Raw genomic sequence first — 19,220 nt, 5'->3', positions numbered from 1 at the left:
TCGCAGCGCCATGAGGGGAACTGTAGCTCGCTCGGCCGATCAGGGCGAGCCGACCATCGCGGGAGAGAAAGGAAAAGGGCCGGAGTTTTTTTAACTTATTATTAGTAACCTCTTCTTTTTTCTTATCTGGTTCAGCGCGCGCTCACAGCCACATCGGATCGTTTCCTAGTCAGCCCCGTAAAACGCCCGTATTCGTCCGTGCGTGTAGCATTATTGCGTCCCCGCCCATACGCCGTGATACACCCGTCCGTTAGTCATGTGTGTCCCGTCCTACCTGCAATGCCCAATACACGACATATACACCCGACACTACCTGACACGACCCAATCCCGGCGAGAACGAGCGTCCAGCGATTCCAGGAGCATGCGAGCTCGTCCACTCCTCTGGATTTCTCGCGTACCACCTCGTATATTATCTTGCAGTGAATTTAGATTGTTATTTGTTGCGATATGTATGCAAATTGTGAACAAATAGGGCTGCTGCAGGAAAAGCTGCTGAGATGGGGGGCTATTTAAGGTTACTGTTGATATGAACATTCTTTTCCCCAAAAAATAACTCTTTGGTGCCATAAAATTTACTCCGGAAACTTATATATGCCTAAAATACTGCTGCTGCAGGAAATGCTCTGCGACAGAATTACTACGTAGTTCATCAATGCACAACATCAAACTGGTGGAGACCATGCACATGCAAAGACGAGGGCTACTGGGACGGAAATTGCGTTTGGCTCCCTGAGCTCGGCTGATGCGAGAGCTATAATCAGCAGGGTGATTTGAAAAATAAATTCCTCGAATAAATATACTATGACTAAAATGTACCGTTCGGACCACCAAACAACAATCCGCAAACCAAGAGAGCTAGCATGTGCAGACGGTTAGGATCCTTTGTATGAGCTTTTGTGCTTCCCTTGTGCACCCGACAGTCACGCACCTTGCTGGTACAGAAAAGCTAACCCAGATAAACAGACTCTTGCCACTACTCTCGAATGGGAGAAAACTGATCCCTTTCTCCCTTGGAATGTCGATTTCTGAAAGATCTCAGCGGTAGCCCCAACCTCTTCCTCGGCCTCCTCTGCCCCGCCCTCTTCCACTGCCTCTACCACCACCACGGGGTAACCCCTCAAAAGCTCTGTTCACAAGCTGATTGTGCATTCCTCCATCTCCTCGCCCCTTCTTGTTTAAAGGGGCATTCCCATTACTAGCAGGTTGGGTCCTCTTCCCTCTGAAACATCAGCAAACTAGAATTGACTAAAAAGAAATGCAAATTAATCTGAATAAAATTCAACATTTGATAGTGGACATCTAACCCAGCTGTTGAAGCTGCTGGTTTCTTTGGTTGTTCCATCCATGATAGAGTAATTTTCTTATCTCCAATGAATAACGGAGATTTCCCATGCAATGGCTGAAATAAAAAAAAAATCGTCTCATTTAAATTTTAGATGTGAGCAAATAATAGGTTACACTAGTTTCTTCTGAAGCACATAGACAAAGAATCAACAGTACACAAGAGCAATATGCTCGTTGACTTCATAGCAAATTTTAAGAAGCTAGTTACAGTTGTACAATTGCTTTTTAGACCTCAAACGCCAAGCAAGAAATTCCAACATGGCTTATATTTTGAAACTCAAATAAGCTAATATGCCATCTTAAGCATATATAGGCTCTGACGCATGGATAAAGGATTTTATGTTTAAGGGGCTTCGAAAAATAATACAGATATGCTTGTGCATTTTAACACAATATTAAATATTATGTCGTTGGTTAACAGGCATATTCAACGAGGCCCCCAGAAGCGCCAGTGCATAGCGAACGGCTAAAGCATGTCGATAATGTCAAGAGAGGTCTGGATAGACCAAACTTGACATGGGAGGAGTCCATAAAGAGGGATCTGGAGAACTGGAGTATCACCAGAGAACTAGCCATGGACAGTGGTGCATGGAAGCTTGCTATCTACTCCCTCCATTCCTAAATATAAGTCTTTTAAGAGATTTCAACAAGTGACTACATACGGAGCAAAATAAATGAATGTATACTCTAAGATATGTCTACATACATCCGTATGTTGTAGTCCATTTGAAATGTCTAAAAAGACTTATATTTAGGAACGGAGGGAGTATGTGCCAGAACAATTGAGTTGGTTGCGAGATCTTATGGGTTTCACCTCTGCCTACCCCAACTTGTTTGAGACTAAAGGCTTTGTTGTTGTTGTTGTTGTTGTTTGGCTATGGTTTCTTTAATCTTCAGACAAAATTATGTATTCCGTACCAAACTACTCCCTCCGTTCCAAATTACTCATCGCAGAAATGGATGTATCTAGAACTAAAATACATCTAGATACATCCATACCTGTGACAAGTAATTCGGAACGGAGGGAGTATAAGACGTTTTTGTAGGCTAGTTTAGTACTGTTTATTATCCACACACTCAGATTTTAGCCTTGCATCGTTACATTTAGTACTACATTAATAAGTCAACAGAGGGAGTAAAAACTTGCTCAATATAAACAGGATTGCAGCAAATTGATGTTATTGCGGACATGAGTCAGCCAGGCCGGTGCACAAAACAGCAGCAAATGGCATGTCGATGCAAACAGAGATAGTGATGCAAGATAACGAAGAACTAGTTACTAAGAATAGATGTTAGCTTGCAATCCTGCAGAAGTCTTCGTAAGTGAAACAAAGAAATTACCTGTGACATTGCCAATATATTATTATAGGACCGCATTGTCATCGTCGATTTTTGCTGATCCGCTTTCTGCAAAAGATATCACATCACTATCAATTGGCACTTTAGCAGGAACTGTAGACGACACATGTGATAAATCTGTGCCATGAAAAATGTTTAGGACAAATTGTGCAGATTATGACAATACAAGGTTCCTGCATAAATATTATGATGCCGTAATAATGGTAGTATAACATGGCACAAACTAGAGAACGTTCCAATGGAACTAGTAAATCCAAGCATCTAAACTCACGATTTTAGTTTTCTCTTCTTCTGTCTTTGCTGAAGATATTGCCTTGTTGAAATCTGCCATTCCCTGGGTTAGTCTCTTCGAGGCTGCTCGAACCGTGTCTTCCGTTCCAGTTAACCTGTGCATTTGTAACCATCAGAAACACGCTAGCATGACAGAAATCATGCTGGAGGAACAAATTTGTGCAAGATAACAATACATAAGCAGGGTGACAAAGCCAACTATGAAAGTTGACACAACATTTGTTCTACTATGCTAAAAGATTCTATCTCAAAAGCTTAATGGGCAATCTGGGCATCATCATGTGACTGATCCGCACGAAAAGAAAATATATATTTCTATATATACCATATGAAAATATATTTCATGATGAATCTAATGGTATTGATCTGGTATTGTAAATGTTGATACAAAAATTCTATAAACTTGATCAAAGTTTGTTTAACTTGACCAAATTTTATATCCACTATTTGGCAAGGAGGGAGTACTTAATAATGGACATCTCTTAAAAGGAATCAAAATCAGATAAAGCGTTCTATGTACTAGACTTTATTTGGGCTTGCTTAAATTAGACTACAACAGAACCACAATGGAACTTCCAACTTGAAGGCTTTTACTATCGGGCATTGTTTTCAAGGCGTCCCTAAGGCGTCAGGGCGCCCCCAGGTTACAAGGCGTCGGCCTTGCCTTACGTGCATGCCTAAGGCGTCCACCTTAGTCCATAGGGCGTCCAAGGCGCCCGCCTAGGCGCCATTCTTCCCGCCTTAGGCAAATGAAGACGCCTTAGACAGGGCAGGGAGTTTAGGCGGGAAACAGAGCTCTGGGCGCGAAGAGAAGGGCGGGAAACAGAGTCTGGGCGCCAACAGTTACTAGCAGGGGGAGAGAGAGCCCTAACCAGTTTCAGTTTTCCCCCAACCCCATCTCTGGCGGCTGGATCTGAGCTTCTCCCCCTCCTCTCCAGCAACTTCTCCCCCTCCTCTCCGGCTGCTTCTCCCCCTCCTCTCCAGCAGATCCGCCTCCCCCTCCTCTCCTGCAGTTCCTCCTCTCCAGGACAGCAGGCAGCAGCAAGCAACCATCACCTCTCCTGCAGTTGCCTACCAAATTCTGCTCAATTCTACTTCTTAGAACTCTCTAAGGTGTCGCCTTGCCTTATGCCTTAGCGCTTAGGCAGTGAGCCCCCCCCCCCCCCCCCCAGCGCTTTGCCTCGCCTTACCGCCTTAAAAACATTGCTCTCGGGGCATATTCTTAAGAGTTTAACTCAGTTTATAGTAAAGAAGTGGCCAGTACAGCAAATGAAACAAAGCCAATCAATTTAATCAAGCTGAGTTTAGGATATAAGAATGACATGTGAGGAGATGGTGAGACATGAAATTGAAGCATGTGAATATGATGGTAACTTACTAGTAGACTTCTTTGCTTAAGAACAGATTTTTAAAGAATGCAAATACAAATAAAATAAATCATCAACATCAATTAATTATTGTACCATATATATAGCAAGGTACCTCTCAATAAAATCTTTGTAATGTTCTGAGAAATCCTCTCCAAGTCTATCTGATGGCTGTCCAGTAACGATCTTGTAACCACAGAGACTGTTTGTAGTGTTTGGTGTCTATATTACACATTAGGTCAGCACAAGGTCATGAAGAAACTGACATGAATCATAGTAGAAACATTTCATTTATCTAACCTTATGAGCCAAATGGTGAAAAGTGTATAGCAAGCACTCGACATAATTGTGATTAATATCATCTACCTTCTTCCCAGGCATATACTTCTGCAAAACAACAATTGAGATCAACATAGAAATTTTAATCCTGTATTCACTGAAAATGAGAAACTCATGAACATCTTTGAGCATACAAAATAAACCTTGCAAATTGGGCTTTAGAAACATTAGCGGAAATAAGAAATGCATAAACCTTGAGCAATTGAACAACGGATGGAAGCAGCTGGCGTGAATCTTGTGCTACAGCATATGGCGAGCTAGCAGCAACTGTCTTAAGTAAATCCAGTTTCTTCTCCTCCGGAATCTAAAAATGGTAAAAACGAACACTTGATGCTGAAACACGCAAGAGCAGAGATAGTTTCAAAAGGAAAAACACTCCAGATGATGCAGGATACTGACAAAGCAACGACAAAAAATCATAACTAGAAACTTGAACAGCATTGTAAAATTCGCCTGTTGTGAACGCACGGCCCTTGTTAAGAGACTAAGCAATGCTGCTGAGGCCAATCAACTGGCGAAAATTTTACCCACCTGCCGCCGGTATGTCAACCCTAATTCAGTTCCATCACACACACCCACTCCACCCCACCCCCGCGCGTGCGATTCGTCTCCTTCCAAACGAGAGGTCCTGAATTAGGGTTGCTCCCGTCCCCTAGCTCTGCACCATGAGCCTCCCCTCGCGCTGCACCTCCATGGCTCCGTCCGGCCTGCGCCGCCACCCAGAGCACAGCTGCGCCGCCGCATCATTCCACAGCAAGGTAGCTCCCCTCCCTCTTCTTCTTTTTTCTCCTCATTTTTTGGTATTGAGTACATCCCTCAGCTAGTTCATTGGATATTGTGAGCATATATCATTGAGTGCATGTTTACGATCACATGTGAATGGAGTTTGCTTGCTAGTTTTTCCCATGCAATCTGTTATGTGTTCCAGATGCCAGGGAGGTGGGCAGCGAGAGAGTGGCCTTGAGGGCACTCTAATTTTTGTTTCCCGATCATTCTACTGACCAACAATAGCAGATTCATGGCTATTTAGTGTAAGTTAACTACAGTCAACAAGAACTAGGTGGATGTTTATAATTTTGGAACTTGGAAGTGTTTGTTTACTGGTTGAACAAAGGGGTTGGTATAAAATTCCAAGCAAATGTGTATCAAAAGATGGACTTCGTCATCTGGCAGATGTGTGTAATGTTTCAAAAGAGTTTAACACAGTGGATCATTTCTTGTTGTGCTGATGTAATGTAACAATGTGACCCAGCAAAAATATTTTGATGTGTTTTTTCTCGAAAGAAATACATTTCTTAAGAAAAAACCCAAATTAAGACATGCATTTGTTGGAGAAAATTCCGACATAATATCTCCATGTCTTTTACAATAATAAACGGTATCGCTCTCTATTTATATTTTTTATAATTTGCAACATTATAAATAGTTGTTCAAATAAATCATCTGTAGTGTCAACCAGTGTACAAATTGTTGCCTTATGGTCTATTAAAGCATATATAAACAATCTTTCAAGACTCACAGGCATTACAAACAACTCCTTCCAAATCTACAGTTTCACAACTGTTTCAATGAAACTTTCAGCTTTCCCACAGTTCTCAACTCACAGCAGCTTTCTCACAGCTAATTGTAGACTTTTCAGAATCCACAGCTCAACCAAACACACCTCGAGCCGACGGACCCTTCAAGGTGCTAGCATAACGCCTCCAAGATCGACATCTCACGCGACAAGTACAGTGTGAGTGACATCTTCAGCGTCACGGACCTATCTCCATTCCATGGTGATGAGGATTTTGATCCGAGGTCGGATCTTTCCCAAGGTGGGAGATGATGCGGAGCATCCCAAGGTCATCCCGTGGACCCACCTTCGTCTCCCCAAGTGCCAAGTGGACCTATGACACATGCACGTGCAAGAGCTCTTAAGACCGAGGTAACATCTCTCCTCTCGCAGTTCCCTTTCGAAACACACAAGACATGGCTACTACCTCAAACAGAGACACTTTGCATACTCAGTTACCAAGAAACTAGCCATGGACAAGCTAAGGAGTAAGGCCGGGCTAAGGGAGAAGAGGAACGTGAAGACGGAGAAGAAAACAAGCAAGTCAGGAGCTGCCCGGATGATCCGGACCAAGTCCCGAACGATCCGGCTACCGCGCACCAAGACTACAGCAGCCTCCTCGACGAAGCCGAATCATCCGGACCAGCTCCCGGATCATCCGGACAAAGCCGGACATCCGGACCAGGACCCGGACGACCGGACCAGCCAATGCTTCCACGACACATCCGGACGGTCACCCGGATCATCCGGACACCCGAAGCCTGGATCATCCGGACCTTGCCTGCGTGCATGACTTGGGCCGAAGCCCATGTAACTCCACCTACGCCTAGACTATATATACTCCAAGTCCGCCCACGTTTTAGGGTTAGCATTGTGATAGCTCAACGTTGAGATTGAGCCTTGCTCATCCACTTATCCCTACTCCTTTGGAGACCGAGACCTCCTAAAGAAGATCTCCCAAGTGGATTCAAGACCCCTCTTGATGGAAGGATCCCCTAGTGGATTCAAGACCTCTTTCCTCACGGATTGGGATGAACTAGCTACCGTGTATCCTCCCTTGTTGACTTTGGATCTTGTATCTCCCCTTTGCTTATGTGGATTTAGCACATGTATGATTGGATCTCGTTGATTTGAGTATTTTCCTCTCTTGTGTTCATCGTGTTCTTCGGGAAATCCCCTCCATTTCGTGAAAGATCGGCCATTAGGGTTCCACCCTACATCAGTAGGTCATGCACAAGAGAGCGCCCACACCACCTGGAAGCGGAGACGGAAGCGCAAGACGAAGGAAGACTTGAACAGCAGTAAAACCGGTCCAACCTAGCAAGTATAACCGGTTCAAATCTGAGAGCTCCTGGAAGAAGTCCCGGCACAAGTCCTAGTGTAATCCGCCAGCGCCCGAACCTCCCAGGAAGAAGTACTGGTGTAACCTTACACCAGCCTCCTGACAACTGTGCCACCGACTGCCTCGACGACCCCGCGCCTTGCCCAACGACAGGTTATACCGGCCAGAAAGGCCTGATAATACAGGGCACGCAGCTTTGGGACCACCAACCCATGTATCTTCTCTTTCCTCACTTACCCCTTCGTGGGTGGACCTATATATACCCCTCCCCCGCTTAGACCGGGTTTGCAAAGTACAACTAGTCATAGAGCCTTTGCTCATGTACCTCCCCATGTGGGATTTCTCCTACATGGAGATGACTTCCCTAGTGGAGATCAAGGCCTCCTCTTGAGGGGAAGATTCTTCCCAAGGTATTCAAGACCTCCTTGTCTTAGGACTTGGGAAAGAACTCCACATCTTGTTCTTGCTTCTCCCTTGGATTTGCAAGAAACAACGTGTACTGTGTGGTGTGGGTCTGCGGTTACAAAAGGGTGTTGCCTTGTCATCACTAGTTATCCATGTGTTTTCCCTTGATTTCCTTGTGATTCCTCGTGTTCTTCCTCAAATCTACCTCCGGTTCGTGAAGGTCGGGCCACCAAACGGCTTGCCCCATATCAACAACCCTTTGGTGGGGATGGGTGTTAGTTACACTAAGCTATGGTCATTTCGTGCAGTTTTCTAGAAATGCATATTCCAAACAAAACCAAAAATATAAACAAAGGGTCACAAAAGACAGGTACTCCCTCCGATCCATATTGCTTGTCTTAGATTAGTCTAGATATGGATGTATGTAGACACGTTTTAGAGGGAGTATCAATCTCAATTAAAATTATCATGAATTGTTGAGCTTAATCAGCACAGAAAGTACACTATACTGCAAGATGTTGTCACAGAATGATAAAAAAAACATGACTATCAAGATGATACGCTAATAATGAGACACAAATGTTCCTGTAGCCATGGAGGCATTCGGTCGTCACTAATTTACTACTCCCTCCGTTCCAGAATATAAGGTGTATAGGTTTCCGTGCAAGTCAACCATTTGAATGTTTGACCAAGATTATAGAATAAAATAACATCTACAATACCTCATAGATAAAAATGAAACTACTTTTCATGATGGATCAAATGATATAAATTTCGTATTGTGAATGTTGATATATTTTTCTAAACACTAGGTCAAACTTGCACTCGTTTGACTTCTCAGAAAACAAATACACCTTATATAAAGGAACGGAGGGAGTATATACCAACAAAAAAGTATAGCACAAATTTGCCCTAATAAGAACAAAGTGTTCTTTTGCTTCTTCCTATACGAAGCAGAGGATGCAAGGTACAAGATGAAGCAATTTACCTTATCGAAAACTGGAACGATTTGCTTAGCAAAATAGTTGAGAAACTTGCTGCTTGATGCACCTCTCTGAAGAAAGCAAAGAACACCAATATATGATTCAATGCTCAACAATAATAACATAAATGACTTAATTATTGTTCAACTGAATGGGCCATACCGTGAAGATAGGAAGAGCCATATAGATGCATGAGGTCCACCTCTCTATATGATCGATATCAGAAACCTGAAAGAGAAGTAATCCTAAGCAAAATCCACAACCTCAAAACAAAGGTACTTTAGAAACGAACTTCAAACTTAAGAACTTGCAACTACTAACAACAAAGGATAAACAGGAAACTAATAATAATAAGTAGCAACATATGGAAAGGTCATGATTGTGCAACATCAATAGGCACCTTTGCTACTCACCCCTAACCCAGAAAAATGAGATGCACAAAGCAAGAATTGCTACACCAAGGATACTTCTGTTGAAGTATATGTGGATTGCCCAACCTTCTCGATCAGTTCAGACTTTTGGTTCATGTATCTTGTATGAAACTTAATGTGGTATCAGTGCCAAGAGGTCTTGGTTCAAGTCTCTGCTTTCGCAAATTAAATAGGAAAGATTGTGTGACCTCTTTCTGTCCATAATTAGGCCTTATCAAGCCGCGCGTGAGAGAGGGTGTTGAAGGACATGGGGATTGCCCGGCCTTCTTCATCAGTTCAGACTTTTGGTTCTCCTAATTGGTTCTCCATCAGGTGTTCCATGCTCAATGTGAGTCACATGACACATGCTGGGAGCTCAGCCTCAAGGATATTAAGATATGATGTATTTGCAGGCTGACTCTGCTAGATTTAAGACACAAAACAATGATACACTCTGTTGTATGCAACTAGAACAGTCTTTAGATACTATTATTATTTGAAGGATTGCATTCCTTAGATTTCTGAATTATTTCAGTTTAGTGCAATGTTGGCTTCCAAAACTTGTTACAAAAACTACCAGTTTTGGCCATAATGAGGTTTTGTGAATGAATTGACACGTGTGTTGCACGTGCACGGTTACTAGTATCAATTTATGTGCAAACGGATACCAAATGAAATGTCTGGAATAGAATTGTTTTCATCTTCAGGACAGTAGTGATCTCGGCTTGGGAATTCAGTAGGCCCACACTCATCTTGAACTATAAATTAGCAAAGCTTGGGCCTATTATGCAATTTGGAGGTAAGTCCCATTATACAGAAAGTCACGCAAAAAAAGTGGTGTTTTAATTCATGTTCTCAAATATAGCCACCTCGCATCAAAGGAAACAACAAATTTATTATGTCTAGAGATATTTTGTACCACCTCAAAATTGTAAAACAAATCACCTAGCACTTACAACTTCCAACAAATTACGTGCCACGCCCACAAGTCTTTGCCAGCTTATTTTTAGTAAACACATTTTTAGGAGGCTTGCATTACCAGTAAAGTCTAGAAGTCGGGCTATTTTACCAACCGATACGACACCATTACTATATTCACCCGAATGGCCATGTTCAAATACCTCCCTTTTGTGCCCTTTCATCCCCTCATCCACTGCCCTAAAGCAAAGAGTCTTATAACTATCATAACGTCTACCAACGGTGACCAGCCGATGCTACAGATGGTCCGCTAAATGGATAAATTTGGCATGCATGTTATACCTTTTTTTATGAATGTACGCGGAACACAACTTTACTCCATGATTACCGAAAAATACCACCTTCTGGCACCGAGGTATAATGATGCTCGCTAACTTCAATTAGTGATACCAATTATTTGTGTAGGCTGCTGACTAACCCAGAGCAATTGTGCTTTTAATTCTTTATCTAGACTAGCTCTAAGGTTCACATGATCAAATTACAAGAAGTTTGACAGACAACACAAAATACGGCATTAAATAAGGCTGGGTCCAAGCCAAGCCAACTCCCAAAATCTCCTTTTGTCAATGACTGCACCCGAATTTTCTGGTATTTTAATATGCACACATATAAATTTTATTCCTAGAATGTTGAAATAGCATACTTACATCAAACTGCGCATCAAGATCAGCTTGTGCTTGAATGATTTCAATTAATTCTTGAAAGGATTCTCGAGGAGCAGTATCCCCAAATATGCTCAAACTCCGCAGGAAATCCATGAATAATTTAAATTCCAGCCCAGTAACATCTTGTACACTCTAAATCATACATTTTTTGTTAAAAGTGTGTCAGAAAAATACGGGAATTAAATAAACAAAAAAATGGTAGCTCTAGTACATACTTTCTTTATCAAATCAGTTATATATCTTTCCATTTCTGCTTGAGGCTTTAGTAGCTCTGCTTTGACAGGAAAAACCTGAAAATTTTAACTCTATCAATACTCAGAAAATAAGGTTGATAGCCTAGAGCATCTGCAATCTATGTACCTTGTCTCGGAGGAAACAAATAATCTTTTCACGGATCTCTGATCCTGACTCCACGTGCTTAAATAAAGGCTGCAACGAATCTACACCAAAGACGGTAAAAGCAACTATAAGATCTTCATGAAGTTAAAAGCATATATGTTTCTACATCCAGTTTACATGACAATATACTCTTTGCACAATGAACAAAAAAATGTGATCAAAAGACAATAGTAGCCCTCATAGTAGACCAGGGCAACCTTGTTACTAACTACAGTCCAAAGAGATGATGGCAAAAAAAACTCAGACGCTAGTTCAACGATCATCCAAAGGTTAAGTCAAAAAAATCCTGATTACTCTTAACAGAATTAATGATAGGAACATGTGGGCTGTGGCTGGTTTCACCGAAGAAAAGATGAACCTGTGTCTTCTTGTTATTTTATGTATATATGGGAAATGTGGAATAGTTGAGTGTTTACTAGCTTCATGCTTTTCCAAATAGATGCTAAGCAGAATCCTGACTAGCAACAAGTCAATAAAAATGAAGGTGAAGAAACAGAAGAGGTAAATGGTGTAACGAGTAATACAAAAAGGACATTTGCAGCCCATCAAAGTGAACACTACCAGCAAAAAAGATATTACAAGCTTCTATAACAAAGAAATTACAAGTTGGTGTTACTCATCATCAATATAATAGAACTCACAGGTTGAATTAAGACAAAACATCAGCACAGCACGCTATTAAAAGTTCAACATTTGCTGAACAGAACTGACAATTTTAGTAAGAATCAAAAAGGATGTGCGATATACTGTGGCTAAAAGTATTTCTAACAGGAAACTACATATCAAGTGCTATTCAGATAATATGTCAACTGCGCCACTCAGAGTTTTCTAATACATAAAGAACACTTCCTGAACCCTTTTTATCTTTTCTGTATCGGGGATCGTCAAAATAAGCAAAAATAGTATTTCTACGTAAAACACCCATAAGGGGGATTTCAATCGAAATCCCAAAACAGGATATTAGTTCTTTCTCTTGTTCTTGATGATATTGTAATGGAATGACGAACCTATTTCTTCGCTTTTTCGCCAACAAATCTGAATTATCTTGAAAAATAGAAGGATAGATAAAATTCCAATGGCCATTGGACAACCTGATGTGTCAAAATGCATATGCGGCTAACTTATAGAGTTAGATGGTGTGCCATATATGATAAACTAACAGGAGAGCAAAGATTAAAATCACTCCCATGATTATGCCATTTATTGAGTATTGCGCAAAATATAGCATAGGAAATATTATACACATTTAACAACAGAAAAATAGTATTGAGTATCACTCCAGTGATTATGCCATATACATTTAACAACAGAAGAATAGAAGTGACCGAGCAGCATAGGAAATGGTGGGCCCACCAATAATCCTTATGCATATGGACCTGCCTTGAATTTAAACCCCTTAATCTAGAACACCTTGAAGTGATGAAAGTGGATTCTGCCCAGCGTCCTACCCATATCTCTTGCGATATATAAGAAAAGGTCAAGAAAGTGCAGAAGTTCATATGCACATCAATAAATAGAGCAGTAGAGCACCACTCAATAAACATAATACTACAGGGTCCATTTTTCTAGGTTTCTAGAGTTTGTGTGAAGGTCCAGTAAATTGCCAATTGGGTTAATCTGGTAAAATAAACATCATCAATAGTTGAAAAGCAAGAAATTCGTCATATAAGGTTGTTATCTCAAGGCTTGGCATCAATTTACACAATTTCTTTTAGTTTTAGGATTAGGACAATGATAAAAATCAATTTTCTACTCTGAAAGTCCACATCCCCAAAGAAAATGATGGCAGAAATTTTCAGCACATGCCCGGTAATCAAACAACAGGATGCATATCAAAGTACTCCAAAAGCTGTAAGCAAGCAACAGATGAGGATAGGAATCTTACTTTTAACATCTTGTCGTATAAGGGACATGAGTGCTTTATGAACAGCATCACGCTCCACATTTTCCTCTGAAATGCAAGAAAGAACTTGAGAAGCATAGCCACATTTGACATTCGAGCTGAGAAAAGATAGGAGAAAAGCTGTACCACTTGTAAGGAGCTGACCAAGAATATCTGCAATTTTTGAGATGAACTCTGCATCTTTGCCAAGAAGCGGAAACCCACGAATAGCTTGTATTCTGATCTGTAAGTACATTTAATGATGAGAGTTATTCATGTGGATAACATACAACCTTATGATGAACATGTTGTTCTAAAGTGAACATAATAACAGCAGCCTTTTGACAAATGAAAACCATTCAGAGGTAAACAGATAAAGCATTTTGTATCTTTCACACATTTATCAGAAAATTTTGAAACCGTAGCTATCCAAAAACTATTATAATCTTGGAAACAGCCTGATGTTAATAAGGTGCAACCATCAACAAATAACTGGTATAGGGCGAACAGAGACATCACAGACCCCACTGACATTGTATACCCACATTTATAATGAAAATAGTTCTTGTACGATCACTTCACTGAAAAATAATTAGACATCAGCATTGGTAGAAAATATTCACTGTGCCATGTGACGATGTACATCTAATGCTCACTCACATTTCCGCAGCTACAGACTTTTTTTAAGGTGCAGGTATTGTTTTGATGATTTGATCCCATTGTAGCTATTAGCAAGACGAGAATCGAAGCAATGTTTGATAACACTGAGCCTTTTGCTTAATAAAGCATTAACAGATCAGCTCTGCTGGTTAAGGATCAATGCAAGGCTAGGGGGAGGGGGGGCGTAAGGTTCTAAAAAAATGCCTGAATGCGTAACTATTCTAGATTTCTCAACGGGTGATTGTCTTTGACACAAAGAAGTGACTTTCAAATGGCACTCTCGGTACATGTCTCCTCGGAGCAGAGCTAGGAATATCAGCAATAGAAAAGCATGGAGCAAGCAGAAGGGGAGGGAAATTTTATAGGAACCAATACCGGTCACAAACCAAGTTAAGCCACAGACAAGCTTCCAACATAAATTTCTAGTTTCCAGCGAGTCCAATCTGAATCCTAGACCAATTTAACGCAAAAAGGAAATGCTAGTGTTCATCGTCCTTCAACCTATGCGTCCACCAATGCCGAGCTACTTATTAACATCAACTACGAAGAGAGTGACAGAGAGAACACAAACCGCGAGCTCTTCCATCTCAACGAGGTCGAACATTGCTTCCATGGCGAAGGTACCGAGGGCTGGGAAACTCCGGAAGTAACGGGGGATGAGCTGCGCCGCCAGCTGCTTCGCTTTAACGTTTTGCCCCTTCACCGACGCTATGATCGCCTCATAGTCCGCCGCGTGCTGCAAGACCAAAAACCCGTCAGAACCCTAGACCGAAGGAGCCCTGGGGAATGGATCGGTTGCACAGGAGAGAAGCACACCTGGGACTTGTCCTTGGCTGAGGAAAGTCGGTCGCCGAGCTCGTAGAGCCGCTCGACCTCGGCAGCGTCGGCGTTGGCGGTTGCCATGGGAGGGGGCGGAGGCGGGGAGTGGTGGATTTGGGTGTTAGGGTTCCGGTTACGAAGGGGTTAGAGGAAGAGAAAAGAGATGGTCTGGCGGTAGCGAAGGGGATAAAAGACGGGCTCGCAGCCCCGGTGAGCCTTTGTGTCACTGGCGCAGAGACCCGCTGAAAACATACTATTGATAAATAGTTTCATACTGCAAGGACCTTCTGTTAAATCATGCTATTCTTTTGAAATAATAGCCAGGAAAAAGGGAAATTGCATAATATGAATATGTTCAGTTTGAAAATATGGTCACTATGATGAGAGAGTAAAGTTGGCATGGTTGTATTTTTTTTTGCAATGGGTTTGGAAAAAAGAAAATATTTGTGTGATATGAATAGGTTTAGTTTGAAAACATGGTTATTATGCTGAGAAACCTGGGTGTGCATCTTTTTCATGCAAAAAAAGGAAAAAAGATAAGAAACCTAAGAAAAAAACATCTTTTTTCCTGTGCATAGACGGAGATATAGGCATTAGGAGGTATTAGGATAGCACATATGTTATTTAGCCCAGCCCATGTAGAGCGATGCCCGTGGGGAGCAGAATATGAAGCGGCAGGGGGCGGATCCAGCGGAGACTGTCTATCCCTTTCCTTTCTTTCTCGGTTCCCCAACTGCGTGACAGAGGCGTTTCCTCAGCCGCCGACCGGTGGGATTTCTTGCCTCTTTTGATTTCGGATTTGGCTGCATGCATGGATTTACTTTCCATTTATCTCGATCTTGCACCTCCCTTCTTTTTTGTGGCGATTCCCACCCCTTTTGTCTCGTTTTCTAGGCATTATAGATCCTGTGCTGCGATCCTTTCTATTTAGGGATCCACTCATATGGAAGTAAATTTCTGCAGTTATTCCAATGGTTATTTATAAGCTGACATTGTTTTGATTGAGAATCGATGGTGTCGTAGGTCAGTGCGACGGTTGAGCATGAGGGGATCTTGAACTGACCATGTGGATATCAGTTCTGATGGAAGCGCGGACAGTGGCTCTCACGAAAACTCGGACAGCAGCTCAGATGGATCTGGTGATAGTTCCTCTTATGAAGGAGCGTACATGAGCTCCGATGGAGGTTATGCCTCTAAGTCGTGCCTCGACACGTGGGAGATATAGCCGCATCGTGGGTGTTACAAACTGGCTCTGTGTAATTACTAAAATTGCTCGATTCAGTAAGTGTGGTCTGTCTGCTGTACGCTCTTTTGTGTGCCCAAATTAGCAAGCGATGTTAAATTATGCAATGACGTACCCGGGGAAATTTCCACCAAAATTTAAATTATCAAACTCATCCCATGCGCGTAAAGCACAAGAATCGTTTGCGATGCACACAATTGTTCAAAGTGAATGGTCCGGCGGCACCGCGCGCATTCAAAGTGAATGTGCCCATGAGACCAAAATTTGAATTATCAAACTCATCCCATGCGTGTAAAGCAGAAGAATAATTTGTGATGCACACAATCGTTCAAAGTGAATGGTTCGGTGGCACCGCGCGCAAAGTTTTCCTCCACATTACCAAAATTTTGGCCTACCGCCAAAATATCTACCCCCGCCCCCTTCCCCCTTCCCCACCCCCTTTTCTCCCCGACTTTCCACCTTCCTTCCTTGCTTGCTAAGCTATAGCCGCTTCCTCGCTCTCGCCGTCTCCCATCCTACCGCCGGGGGCGCCATGGTCTTCTTCAAAGACATCTCCAGCGGTTCCTCCTCCGGCGACTACTCCTTCACCACCCGGGTATGCCTCTCTTCTCTCTCTCGGGCTCCTCGGCGAGGGAAAAGGTATGAAGGTCGTTTGAGCGTCAAGGCGGACTCCTGAGCATCGCGACTCAGGAGCCTAACTGGCCACGTAGCCCCTCACTCCTTGGTCTCGTCCTGGTGATCCGGACGACCCAACGGCGGCTGAGGCATGCACGGGGTCGGGCCCTGCCGACGTAGAACACTAGACCTATTCCTGCATCTCCTTTCCGTAAGTTGTTTGAGCGTCAGGGGGACTCCTGAGCATAGCGACTCAGGAACCTAACTGGCCACGTAGCCCCTCACTCCTTGGTCTCGTCCTGGTGATCCGGTCGACCCAACGGCGGCTGAGGTATGCGCGGGATCGGGCCCTACCGACGTAGAACGTAAAGCAAATGGGAAGGAAATCGCAAAATCTCAAACAAATATTACAAGACATATTGTTCTCCCAATACCAAATGCAAGTTTAAACGCCTCCACGAGGCATGGTGCATATTGCAGAAGCTAAACAGGAAAGGGGCCCCCCAGCAAGTCATCTCGTCATCCCCGGACGCTGCCGTCACCCACAAGGGATGCTTCTTCCACAACGGCGTTGCCCTCACCTACACCGCCCGCCGGAGTTGCAGGATCAGCAGCAGCACCAGCTGAGGGCGCGGGATCGAAGGCACGGAACCTCTTCAGCAGGGCCTCCACCTGACCCTTCACGGCCTCGGCAGCAGCTGCGCAGTGCTCGGCGTCCACAGGCTCCAACAGCTCGTCAAGGTGGGCGGTGGGATCGCGAAGATGGAGATGGTTGAAGACGCGCGTCAACGCGGCTGAGGAAAGAACGTGGGCTTCTTCCTCTGCCAAGGGGCCGATGCCGCTCACGACTTCCTCAAGCGCTGCGACCAGATAAGGGAGCAGTTGGGTGGGGCCCTCGTCGTCGGTAGCCAGCGGCTCCTCCAAGCCCTTCTCGTAGAGCGACCGCAGTGCCTTGCGAGACCTCTCCTCGAGGAGCTTGAAGGTCGCGCGGTCCTCGGCCAGGACCTGCGCCTTGGCTTCCACCTCGGTCTTCTCCGCCTCCACCTTCCGCTCTAGCTTCTCCAGCCGGCTGCGCTCCGCGGCCTGCGCCTTCGCCAACTGCTGCAGCTCGACGCCGCGACCTCTGGCGGTGTCCTCTCGGGCCTTCATCTTCTCCTCCTCCGCCTTGCCGTCTCGGGCCTCGGCCGCACGCTCGCTGCGCATGGTCTCCAACTCGGCCTCCAACGACTGACAGCGTTCCTGGGCGGCCCCGACGTCCTTCAGCGCCACCTCGCGAGCGGCCGCAGCCTGGGCGGCGGCCTGCCTGTCCTTCTCGGAGGTTGCTGCTGCCTGGCTCAGCGCCGCCCGAACGGACACGTCTGAGTGAAGCCAGCCAGAGACCAGCCCCAGGCGCCCGACTACCAGGCGGGGGTCGGCGCCCTGAAGATCTTCTCGCAGCAGGGTCATCGCGGAAAGAGCGCGCTCCAGGACGTCAGAGGAGGCAGAAGGATCCAGTGTCAGCAGTGCGGCAGGAGGAGGGGGAGGCGGCGTCGTCACCATGGCCTGGGAGACCGGAAGCTCCTAAGCTTTGGGGACCTCGGCGAGCGAGCGAGGCGTTGGCACCTTCGGAGCCAGCAGGGCCACGGGGGCTGACTCCTCCAGAGGATGCTCCCCCAGGCCTCGCGAGGATGATCGGGCCGGAGAAGCGCGAGCGCCATTGCTGCCCTTACCCATGGAGAGGGGTGCGGCCGCCATAGGCGATTTGGTCCCGAGCAGCACCACCTCTTCCTCCTTCCTCTTCTTCGTCGCGGGCCTCGGCCTAATTGCACAACGGAGAAGCGTCAAGGATAAGCAGCAGAAGCAAGAACAAGGCGGGACAAGAACACTTACTGGTCCACCGCGGTGAAGTCCCTCCGCTTCTTAAGCTTGAAGCTCGAGAGCCTCGCAGCCTGAGGCGTAGGCGCTCGGGCTCCAGGAGCGGAAGAAGGGGCATCAGATGGGCCGGAAGCAGCTCCAGGCGGTGTCGGAGCAGAAGCGTCGTCTCGGGAGATCAGTGCTGACCTGCCCCTCGTCGGAACCTTGGTCGGTGGCCTCTTCTAGGGGCTGGCCTTGGACCTCGAGGAGCCCCCAGCCACGGGCAGCTCCTCTCTCTCCTGGAGGACATCAGCCTCGTCGTCGTCATCACGCAGTGTGCGGAGGATATCGGCCTTGCGTAAGGGGGAGGTCTCCCCCATCCCCTCGGGGGTCGCCTCCGAGTCGCGCTCCTCGTCCTCCTTCTCTTCCTCCTCCCCGCGGGAATCGCCAGAAGACACAACCACCGGCGCCGTCGCCACCGGGACCCCAGGCGGCGCCGGCGGCACTAGCCCGCGCCCTCAAAGGTGGGCATGGCAGCCACGACCTACACCCCGTCCTTGCGAAGGAACAAGGGAACGAAGGCACTCGGCGGATACTCCTGGTCGTCCCCGACCAAGAGGCGGAGAGCCACAGCCAGCTCTTTTCCGGACAGGGCCTCCGGACTCAGGCGAAACTTATCTCCTTCGCCCCCAAGCATCCACAAGGGGCGCAAGCGCGCCTGGAGCGGAG

At 45.1% G+C, this 19,220-nt stretch overlaps 1 protein-coding gene across 2 annotated transcripts; it reads right to left on the bottom strand.

The window, feature by feature from the left end:
* Positions 1-688: 688 nt before the first annotated feature.
* LOC123144510 (apoptosis inhibitor 5-like protein API5) lies at positions 689-15,030 on the bottom strand. Of its 2 annotated transcripts, XM_044563693.1 has the most exons (16): positions 14,798-15,030; positions 14,553-14,717; positions 13,469-13,565; positions 13,325-13,390; positions 11,401-11,480; positions 11,256-11,330; positions 11,023-11,172; positions 9,150-9,215; positions 8,993-9,058; positions 4,896-5,006; positions 4,664-4,750; positions 4,479-4,585; positions 2,977-3,091; positions 2,688-2,753; positions 1,307-1,401; positions 689-1,221 (listed from the first exon to the last, which is right to left on the bottom strand). In XM_044563693.1, the coding sequence occupies exons 1-16, from the start codon at positions 14,882-14,884 to the stop codon at positions 1,038-1,040; spliced, it is 1,617 nt and encodes a 538-aa protein (XP_044419628.1). In that variant the 5' UTR covers positions 14,885-15,030; the 3' UTR covers positions 689-1,037. The 2 variants fall into 2 exon arrangements, with proteins under 2 accessions (XP_044419628.1, XP_044419629.1); XM_044563694.1 differs by lacking the exon at positions 1,307-1,401.
* Positions 15,031-19,220: the final 4,190 nt, after the last annotated feature.

The sequence above is a fragment of the Triticum aestivum genome, chromosome 6D (genome assembly GCF_018294505.1).
Source record: "Triticum aestivum cultivar Chinese Spring chromosome 6D, IWGSC CS RefSeq v2.1, whole genome shotgun sequence".
Lineage (NCBI taxonomy): Eukaryota > Viridiplantae > Streptophyta > Magnoliopsida > Poales > Poaceae > Triticum > Triticum aestivum.
This window is presented reverse-complemented; position numbering and strand designations above follow the sequence as displayed.